Source organism: Echinops telfairi, unplaced genomic scaffold (genome assembly GCF_000313985.2).
Source record: "Echinops telfairi isolate 266 unplaced genomic scaffold, ASM31398v2 ScPeMD7_31;HRSCAF=116, whole genome shotgun sequence".
In the NCBI taxonomy this organism is placed as follows: domain Eukaryota; kingdom Metazoa; phylum Chordata; class Mammalia; order Afrosoricida; family Tenrecidae; genus Echinops; species Echinops telfairi.
Genome location: NW_022103928.1, coordinates 51,379,800 through 51,390,746, shown reverse-complemented (window position 1 = coordinate 51,390,746; position 10,947 = coordinate 51,379,800). Strand labels below are relative to the sequence as shown.

General features: G+C 46.6%; 1 protein-coding gene across 1 annotated transcript in view; it reads left to right on the top strand.

Annotated features, from left to right (window-relative positions):
* CCNY (cyclin Y) overlaps window positions 1–10,947 on the top strand; it is a 207,280-nt gene that overhangs the window by 151,556 nt on the left and 44,777 nt on the right. The window contains exon 3 of the mRNA XM_004702296.2: window positions 6,365–6,399. Coding sequence (XP_004702353.1) covers window positions 6,365–6,399 — 35 coding nt within the window. The remainder of the gene's footprint in view (window positions 1–6,364; window positions 6,400–10,947) is intronic.

Below are 10,947 nucleotides of genomic sequence, written 5' to 3'. Positions count from 1 at the left end.
CCGCATGCCAACATTGCTAGCCCTGTGCCCTCCTCACAGCTGTTCCTGTACTTGAGCCCATTGTTGCAGCCACAGTGGCCATCCATCTCATTGAGGCTGCCTTTTTTTATTCCCCCTTCACTTTATCAAGCATCCTGTCCTTCTCCAGGGACTGGTCTCTTCTGACAGCTTGTCCAAAGTACGGAGTACCAGGGGTGAGTTCATTCCGTGTTTGACTAGTATCACCCTCGAATGCTGTTAGAAATATCCAAATGGCCTCTGGCAGGAAAACCGACTCACTAGCCTTGGTGTGGAGGAGGGAGTAGGGGAGCCAGGTAACCATCTCTGACCCACGCTTGCCCATCTCACTCCCTGTGCAGACCTGCCTCCATTTCAAAAGAATGGTGTCGGTGAGACCAGAATGATACCTGCGTGTTTGCTGACTCTAGGGATGACTGGTACTTGCCGCAGGAAGGGGTTCTTTAGAAGTGGAAGAGAGGAAACCCAGGCAATTACTTTTAATGTTTGTTTTCAAAAAGATAAACTAGAACGTATTTAGATTGTTAACAGATTCTTACCAACAATTAGTCAGCAGTTTGAAACCACCAGCCACTCCTCAGCAGGAAGATGGGGCTTTTTGCTCCAGCACAGAGCGATAGTCTCAGAAACCCACAGGGGCAGTTGTGCCCTGTCCTGTGGGGTTGCTGTGAGTTGGAATTAACTCAAGGGAATGGCAGCGAGTTTATTTATTTTAGGGGTATTTTTTTTTCTCAAAAAGTTGTGTGGATGAGGATAAAAATGTACATAAAATTTGAGCCCATGAATGTAAAGAGTAATCAAATCCAACTTCCCCACTTCTCAGTCATCTTGGCCACCAGCCTCTCACATAGCACTTTCTCTCTCTGGCCTTAGCCCCGGAACTAGGGCCCAGCTCACAGATTAAAGGAGCTCATCATTCACACGGTCAACCAGGCAGATACCAGCTGCAAGTTCTCCACTGACATCCCAAACTGCTTGTCGCAAAGTTGGTGTTTTCCCCACTCTTTCAGGAGGCCAGTCGCAAGCTTGGGAGTCCCCCTTACGATTCCCCCATTTTACTGCCGAATCTGCCGACCTCTTTGGATTTGGTAATTTGCTGAAATGACTAACAGAATTCTCAGGAAGAATGAGACTGGTGATTATCGATTTGCTCTTGCCAAAGAACACAGATCTTCTGCTCAGAAGGAAGCGGTGCGTGGGTGAAGCCTGGGAGAGTTCCCAATGGGAAGCCTCCATGGCCCAAAGAAGACGTGCCCCTCTCTGGAAAGCGCTCAACACGTTTGCCTCCAGGGCTTTTAGCAGCCAGTGCTGATTGACCCCCTCATTGCATGCACTTGAGGTCCACATCACACCTCCTGAGGGCAGCTGGCCTGGGCCAACCTGGTGAATCTCTTACCTAGCCAGCCCCGCTCATTAGCACAGACCCCCAGGTTTGCTCTGGAGCGTTCCCGTAGGGAAGTTCCAGTTGCTCCCAGTGCTGTGTCAGTGTGGGAAGGGAGTGTCCCACTGCGATCTAACTGAAGTTACATTTCTTTCTCCTTCAAATCGCAATCTACTTCATGTGCTTTAAGGAGCCCTGGTGGCGTAGTGGTTATAAATTGGGCCGCTCACTGCAAGGCAGGCAGTTCAAAACCACCAAGACGTTAATCAGGACCCGCTTGTTAAAAAAAAAAGCCCTGGAGACCCCAAACACCCTGCCCTCCCTCCCTTGGGAATCTCCAAAGCCTGTTCCCTTTGGTTTTCAAGTCTTTATCTAGTTTTTTTGTTTGTTACCCTTATAGTAGATCTCTTATAGTGTCTCTTTGTGGGTAAATTTACACAGCAGAATGCTCTCCAGGTCCATCCATGTCATGAGGTGCTTCCTGGCTTCATTATTGTTTTTTTCCAGCATAGTATGTATGTACCAGAGTTTCTTTAGATGGTTTATTTTGAAAGCCTTTAGTATAATTTCTGTTGAAGTCATTGTGGACTCTCGTAATAGTCCATTAAAAATCATCTTAACAAGCTTGAGTAGATTGGATCAAAGGAGGTGCCTATCAGTCTTCTCCCAGGAACAATAAGAATTATGACCCACATCAGTTTATTGCCAGTTTTCTCACACAAAGCACACTGTGTCTCTATTAATGCACTGAATTATGTAGGACCTTGGAAATCTCCAGCGATTTTGATTGATATGTTATTCTCATACAAAAATATTGAGGTTTTAAAAATGATGAAAGCCAACTATTGAAATGAGCCGGCATTGCTTATACCATTACATAAAGCATAATAGCTAAAGCACTTTGAATTTCAGAACTGATTAATGGCCTGCATGGCTTCAAATTTATTTTAAAGACAGATTTAGATTGGGGTAGTTTTGTTAGTTCCTTTTGGTGAAGCCCATGTAAGAGATTCCACTTATTTAATTGGACCTTTTCCACAGATTAGACTTGCTCCAACTAGCTTGGCCCAAAGGAGAAAGGACTTTTAGGGGTATCAGGTATCTCAGAAACCTCATGAGCAATTGCAAATAGGGACTAAAATCCATTAAGAATTAAGGCAACACAGCCCCCTTCCTAAATGCAACTCCCTCCTTAACTACTCCCCTTACCCCACCCCCCCACCCCCCACCCCGTTTTTATAGTTGGCTGGTTGGTTGGTTTGTTTCTTGAGTTTCTTTTTGTTTGTTTGCGTGGCAGGCATGCAAGAGGCTTCCCAAAGACAGTGTGAATACCCTAGGAAGCCCACCCTGTAGTTCTGTCTCTGGCACAGTGTTCTTAGCGTGAACAGGGTACCAGTCAACCAAAGGAAAGACGTGGGGTGGGGATGGGGATGGGGGTGGGAGGAGATGAAATCCAGGGAAAAGGAAGTGCAAACTTCCAAGGGTCTCATCCTGGTGGAGTCACACACCTGGCATGTACCCACTGCCATCAAGTCAATCCCGCCGCATGGTGACTGAAGGACAGGGGCTGTAGCTCTCAGGGGACAGACAGCACGTCTTTTGCTGAGGCTTCCCAAGGCAGCCTGACCTGGCCGGTAGCAGCTCAGCACTGAACTCACTCCTCCACACGGGTTCCCGTGGAGTCACCCAGGACATGCTTGCCGCTCCCAGCAGTGAGTGATGACAACATGCGTGAAGTGTTGCCAGACAGGAAGGGTCTTTATATATTTTTATTGGGGCTGAACATGTAAGTAGACTCTGTCTGATATGGACAGAATTTCCAGACTCCCAGAAAGAAGGCAGGCATTTCTATGTTCTTTGTGCAGCATTTAGACCCAGTGAGCCACTCAGGAAAACCAACTTTCCAGACACCAGCCAAGGGCCAGACCTGCTGTCTAAAGAACCTTTTTCTGCACAGTAAGAGGAACTCTCACCCTCACCCCACACCTGAGTTTACATGCCTCCTGTAAATTGTCCTGATTGCATGCCATCTGGTTAATTCTGATTTATAGTGACAGAGTAGAACCACCCCATAGAGTCTCCGAGACTGTAATCTACAGAATCAGATTACTGCATCTTTTCCCCATAAACAGCTAAGTGGATATGTGAGGCGTGTGTGTGTCTTGTCCGTCTTTCTCACTGGTTTTGCTGGGAGAGAAGAGGGAGTGGGAGAGAAATCTTTATTGGGCAAATGGTTCCCACGACTGTAGATGTGGGAAGTGCAGTCTGGTTTCAGGCTGTGGATCAGACGTTAAGGTGGAGGCTTCTCTCGACGCATGCAGCTTTGGGGCTGATGAACTTGGGATCAGCTGAATACCACAGGCTGCAGAGGCGGATGGCTGCAAGGTCAGGAGGTCAGGCTTGCGCCTGGATTGGAGAATGAATTCAAAGTTGACAATTCAGATGCCAGGCCCTCGAAGGCTCCCGGAATCGACAGACAATATGGCAGGCTGTTGGTTCAAGTCCCCCCCAAAAGAGATTGAAGAGATCCAGACTTGGCAAAAGCAAAAAGCGTTCCCCGACATCCACTTATTTGTAGGAAGTAGACCACAGCCCCTGAGGAAACTTCCTTTCAGTTGCGTCAGGACTGTGACCCGAGTCAGGGAAAAGACAGTAAAGAATTAGCCTCAGAAACTCACAGGGGTGGTTTTGCTTGCCCAATAGCGTCGCTGTGGGTTGGTGTCCACTCAGTGGCAGTGAGCTTGATTTTGGTTGGTGACCTCAGTAAGAGGGTTGCACTCCACCAACCGTGTGGCTGTTCAAAGCAGATCCGATCATGGCATTGATTACATGACGTTAGGTCACATCATGGAGAATTTCTAAGCCTCAACTGCAAAACCACTGAACCCTGGCCCAGCTAAGGTGACAGAAAATCCCGCCATCATAGTGAGTTTGAACCTCTGACCTTTGGGTCAGCAGCCACACGTTTAACTATTGTGCCACCAGGATTCCCTTCTGTGACTAGTACTTAATGGTAAGGCACCAGGGGTGAGGAGCTAGCATCTCGAGTGAGTCCCAACTCCAGATTCCAGGAGAAGGAATTAGCCCAGCTAGAGTTGGACAGCTACTTTGACCCAAGTAGTTATGGTCAGGGAAATGTGTCAAAACCTATTGCTGGGCCACCGTAGGAAATGCTAATTATCAACTAGGGACTTTCCTGGAAGCTGTGTCAGATCTAAGACCCATGTAGAAAGTACCGTATATACTCAAGTATAAGCTGGCCCAAATATCAGCCAAGGCACCTAATTTTACCACAAAAACTGCATTAAAAATATGCTGAGAAAACTCGGCTTAAACACAAGAATCTATGGTATTGTTGTAGCCCACATCAACCAATGGGAAATCACCACAGAAATGCCATACCCCGTGTGTTCATCCTGGCCAGAAGAACAGTAACTTAGTTCTGAGTTGTTCAAAGGAAAAGAAGAGACAGGCACGCACATACTCAGACATGCATACACATATATGCACAGGCTTGGACATGATGCACATGGAGACCTCTCTATACCCACATACATGCACATACTTAAAACTATGTATTCCAGAGAGTTCTGTCCTGCGGGACCCCTCATTTCTCCTTGGTTATGGTTATGGTCAGTAATGCTTTGGAGTTAGATCAGTTGTGGAGCACAATCACCTGCCAGTTTGGGGGAGCTGGGACTGTGTGAGGGTCCGCTTCCTTGTTCCCTGGGGGAGCAGATCGCTTGCCTACAGACAGGCCTGTCTGATATATGTTGGAAGTGCCTTTCCAACTCACTTGGCGGTATTCCAAGATGAATTTTTACTTTTGTCTTCTGAATCTCTTGGAGATAGGGAGGTGGTCAGCAGACTTTGAAGGATGAGAGCATGTGTGTGTTTGACTCCAGAAGTCGCATGTAAATTACAGAGAAGTGATTCCTGGGCCCCAGATCAGGTCAGGGCGGGAGGGGTAACTGAGGGCTGCAGGGCTTCTGGGCCTGGGTGGGTCACTCCTCACGTGATGAAGTGGATGAGCACACCATCCTTTGAGGATGCTCTAAGTACTATTATTGATCCCCCAGTCTCGGTGTCACCTCCACAAAGGAAAATCATTCTGTATACCCTGAGCTTGCTACATGGAGTAGTATGTACCCTAAAAAAATAAAAAGCCCTTTGGTGGGTGGGGTATGCAGAATTCAATAATGCAGACCATGCAGAAGGTTTTCCGAGCTTCCCTTCACACTGCCGTGTCTGTGAGCCCGAGGGTCCCTGGTTTGAGAACCCCTGAGGTCTGCAGGTACTTGAGCATGGGTCACGCTGTGTGCCGAAAGCTGTGTGAGAAATCAGTCTGGTGGTGTTTGCATGTTTGGGGTGCCCAGGGTCCTGGATCAGACCTCCTAGATGGAAGCCCATCTTACCAACACCCAGTCTGGACACTCCGTTGGTTTCCATGATTAATAACTCTTCCAACCTATGCCATCTATCTTGTGTCTTGGTACTGCTATGGATACCACTGGGTTTTTTTTGTTGTTGTTGTTTGTTTTTAATTTTTATTCCCTCCATAAAGCATGGGGCTTTTTATTGGTCTGGCTGGGTTAAAAATAAATAGCCCGTTACTTGTTAATTAAATAAAATAAATGGCTTACATACAACTTTTATGCCCTTTACTAATGAATATTGATATAGTTATTAAAAATCTGTTCATTTCAGTTCCATTAATTTCATCTGCTTTTATTTTTTTATGAGGTGTTCACTTTGTGTAAGGGGGTGCATTTCCCCCTGTGTTAGTCAACTGCAGATCTGCAAGCATGCAGCTGGTGTGCGCTTATATTTGGTAATTGACCAAATGGGGACCTTTGGCTGGTGGCAGGATGGGCCCATCGACACACAAAAGCCCAGTTCTCAACCACCTGAGAGCAGTCAACGTGCAAGCATGTAACATTTCTGTTGCATCTTTTGTTTTCACAGTGAGAGAAAAACGCAAGAGTCTCTTCATTAACCATGTAAGTGAAGCCCCACCTTCTTCTTAATGACCAGACTGTACCTTTGAAAGCGCTTGAATAACTGTGATGAGTGGAAATGGTCCACGCTTGGAAGAATGCAGAGAATGTTGCCATGCTGGAATGCTTTGTTTCCCTTGTAGTGAAACAAGTGTGGCTTAGGGCCCACGGTTGCAAGTGTTTCCCAGAAGGCCCAGCCTTGGCCATGGGAGGATGTGTGTGAACAATGCTGTAGGAAATGCCACAGCTCTGGCCAAACGGAAAGGGCCCTCGTTCCTTTAACTTTGAATCCTCTCCTACCTCTGCCCCAGCCCAGAAGCAGTCTTCTCTCTGTGACACTGCTCCTTTCCAGTAAACGTAATTGTTTTTCACTTTCTCTTTGCTCTCCCAAATTGTTGTTTGTAGGCCCAGCAGAGTTTGCACACTCTTTTGGTGCTCAAATAAAGGTGATAAAGTTTACCTGTTCTGGTTTTGACAGAAGAGGATTTGACCTGTTCTGGTTTCCTGCCGTGTCCCTGAGAGGAGCAGAGGGTTAAGTGCTTAACTCTCCTAAATGAAACTGGGTGGCTGGAAGCAAGCATCCCAGGATAAAGACTGGGCGGTCTGCTTGGTGCCAGACCACTTGGTCTCCTCCTGAGAAGTAACAGCAGGCAAACCTGTACAGCACAGGCGGACTTGGGGAAAACACACGATCTCTTGCTACCCGGTGGCCCCAAGCAGGAGGCCCCGGTGAGGCCTCTGCCCTTCTTTCTGGACTGGCAGGAGTAGCTGGTGGGCTGCAGAAGTTGGAGCTGCCCCCTCTTTCCCGCTAACGATGTCATTTTCTTTAGCAAAGAAAACCATCTCCATACCTGTAAGATGATGAAGCAGGTATATCATCAACACAAGATGCTCTCAACTCTCATGTTGAAGACTCAAAACATAGATTTGACCTTCCAAGAGTCTTTCTCAGAATTTCAGACTTGCGGGCATTTAAGTATTTGTAAATCGGGAAGTGCCTGGGTGCTGGAGAAACTGAAATCTCTAAAATCAGATTCTCTGCTCTTGGATTATCTGGGCACATTTCTATTGAAAACATTATTACCCGCGGCGTTTGTGTACTTGGGGTGGGGTGGTGGTGGTGGTGGCTCCAGAGCCCTGAGGAGATGTGTGATCCTCTGTAAGCAGTGCCACTCATATATGCACATCTGTGCACTTTTCTGGGGGCCAGAGAGCCAGTAGTTTATATCAGAGTCCTCAAGCAATTTGTGAGTTCTTATCTGATTCATTCATTCATTCTTCATTTATTAGCTCATTGTATTGGGAGCTCTTTTTACAACATTGTATACATCAGTTGTATCAAGCATATTTGTACATATGTTGCCATCATTTTCTTTATCAGATTCTTAAAGCACATTTGGCCCCTCACATTCGAAGGCTTTGACATCAAGAATCTGTGACATTAAATTGGGTGTCACAGGAAATCATGGTGAACCTTGCCCTGCCTACTTTGGGTTTTGACGGTACTGGACAGAAAGCTGAGCGCCTGGAGGGAGTTATCTCCCTTTCTTTTCCCTGCTGGGTCCACGAGGACCCTTCATGCTCATTAGCATGTCTCCCAGGAGACAAGGACAAGCAGAGCTGCAGTCGTCCAGCCAAGCGGTCCTCTCACTTCCGGGCAGTTCTTTCAAAGATGTATTGAAGGGAAAGGAGGGTGGGACTTTGACTGTCCATGCCACCGCCATTCTGATCGTGGTCCTGAGAAAGACGTGTCCTCTCATGGCTTTAATCTGCGCGTAGCCTCCCGCTTAACGTCGAGCCTGGTACCACACAGCGAGCAGACGGAGTAGGTCTGCTGCCACGTGGCACACACCGAGCAAAGGTTGTTCCCAGGATGCAGCTCAGGACACGGCAGACTCTCTGTTCTGACCCACAGGTATCCCCCTGTGTAACCCAGCTCAACCCTCCAACCTCTGTAAAACCCCTGCCCTCCCGCCAGAGAGTGAAATCACTGCGTTCTCGGGAGCTGCTCACAGCCAGTTGTCCCGCCCTGAAAGAAGTGCCGGGTTAAGTGGCGTTATGTAATGGATGACCCAGTAACAGCATGACACCCCAATCTGTGAACAGAGCTCGCTGCAAATGAGCTCATCATTTGTGCCTACATCAGGGAAGGTATAGAAGAGCCACTCCAAACCCAGCGAAATAACATCATTTAAGTGAAATGACCTGCAGGTTCAGTTAGACTAATAGAGCAGCTGGGTTTTTCAGGCCCCGAGACTTGGGCTTAGCACATTTAGAGCAACAGAGGAAGGGCATGCATTCGTAATCAGCGGATCACCTGTTGAGTACTTTGTATGTGCCAGGCTCTTCACTCGTTGGTTTAATGGGTGTGTATCACAATAACTCTCTCTCTCAGCCTGCCACTGCGTATTAGTCCCATTTTACAGCTGAGGAAACTGAGGCACAGTTAACCAAATAAGTGCTGGTGCCAGGATTGGATCGACTGGCTTCAGAGCCTTTCCTTGTAAATCTTGCCCAGCACCACTTCGCAAGGAGCCCTGGTGGTACAGTGATTAAGGGCTTGTCCATCACCTGTGAGGTGGAGCGTTGGAACTCAGTAGCCAGCTTTGCAGGAGAAGATGTGCAGTCAGTTTCCATAAGGTTGGTCAGCCTTGGAAACCCGGTGTGGCAGTTTTACACCCGTATGGAATGGGTATTAGTCAGAATCAGCTCAGCAGCCATGGGTTTGTCTTTCAGTTTTTATACTGCTATTCAGAGGAGGCTGTCTCCTCCGACTTAGACTGGAGTGCTTTAGCTTGCTTATCTGAAGTTAGGAGCACTAATGTGTGCGATTCGGTTGATACAGGGCAATCTGTAGGGCTTATTTTTGAATGTGGGCCCCAGCTAAAGTTTGTAACTTAATTTTATAAGCGCTGGATGACAGTTACTCGTTGCCCTTGTTTGTGAAATTATTTCATTCTCCATTTGCTTTATATAAAGGAATATTGTTTCTTTGCTTTCTCTGCCACATTTCCAAAGAACTTACTTAGTAGACGCTGCTAAGGAATCTCCAAGGAAGCTCTTATTGAAGAAAAGTGAAAGCAGTGAATGAAGTTGTCCTTTGGAGAGAGAGGGGCATGGTTCAGTTCTTACTGTCGGATGACAGCTACAGGGACAGTAGCCTCCCGCAGACCCTACCCAACCCGCGGCCATGGAGCTGCTCTGGAGGGTTTCCTAGGCTGTCACTCTGCAAGGAAGCAGACTGCCACACCTGCCTCTCACAGAGTGACTACTCGCAGACTTTGGCCGGGAACGTTCTGGGGAAACAGGGCAACAGGGTGGGACCCCAGTCTGGACAAAGAGACCGGCGTTTCACTGGCCCAGAATAGCCAGCAGGGTCTTAAAGGATTATCAACAAAGAAGGTTGCTGGTAAAAGAATTATTACAGGTTTTACAGCCTGAAACCATTTGAGGATAAACCACTTTAGTTTGACGGCCAGTTAAACCAGGGTGAATTGTTCGGATTAATATTCTAATGAGCATCTGTGCTTAGATGGAGTTAGAATGAACAATTGCAGGAAAATGTGACACACATAGAATAGAAAGATACTTCTAGTATTTTTTTGAAAGCTTTATACAGTTTATACTCTTAAGTTTGCCTAAAGTTTTGGCTTTGCTTTTTGTGAGCTTAGCTATTTTAACGGATCTCTTAAGAAAAATGTGAATGTGTGATTCAGATGCCTGGAGACCAGAATCATAACACCAAATTCAGATCTCATGACTTACCATAACCTAAAGTTAGCAGTTTGAACCCACGCAGGCGCTCTTCGGGAAAGAGATCTGCAGATCGGCTCCCATAAAGGGTACACCCTAGAAAACCCGGTTTTACCCTTTGATCCACTGTGACTGAAATCAACGTGGTGGCAACTAACAGCAGCAATTTGTAGGTGACACCCTTCTGCCAGCTACCTGGTGACAACATGCCCACGGTGACTGGATCAGTGGATATGCTTTTAAAGTTCCTGTAAAAAACGAGGTTTGAAGATGTCGATTTTTTTTTGAAGCTCCCTTATATATCATTGTTAAATGGAGTTTGAGGTGAATTCAGTTTAATTTTTTAAGATAAAAACTAATGAGTGTTTCTAGCGTTTTGCACATGGATAGTTTCCTATAGTTAGAGCTCAATTTTCACACTCGCTAAGCCCCAGATTCCCTGGGAGGAGACTATTCTGTTCATTCTGGTCTAGAAATACGTCATTTAGGTTCCTGCTCCACAGTTCAATTCTGAACTCATCTCTGCCCTGCCCCTGGAGTGAGGTAGGAGTAGCCCCTCTGAGTCTCCTGTTCCTGTGTAAGCCATACCAGTCAGGAAATGAGGTGAGTTAGGAGGAGGGATGGGTTTCTTAAACTCTTAACTCGTGCTCTTTTCCTTTCCAGGAGATGTAGACTTATTTTTAAAAATTTTTAGTGAGCCGTTACTATGTTTGCATAATAGAATATATTTGAATATACTTAATAAAGCTTACGTCATATCCAGTGGTAGAAGAGAAGTAGGAGCCATTTCAGTAATAT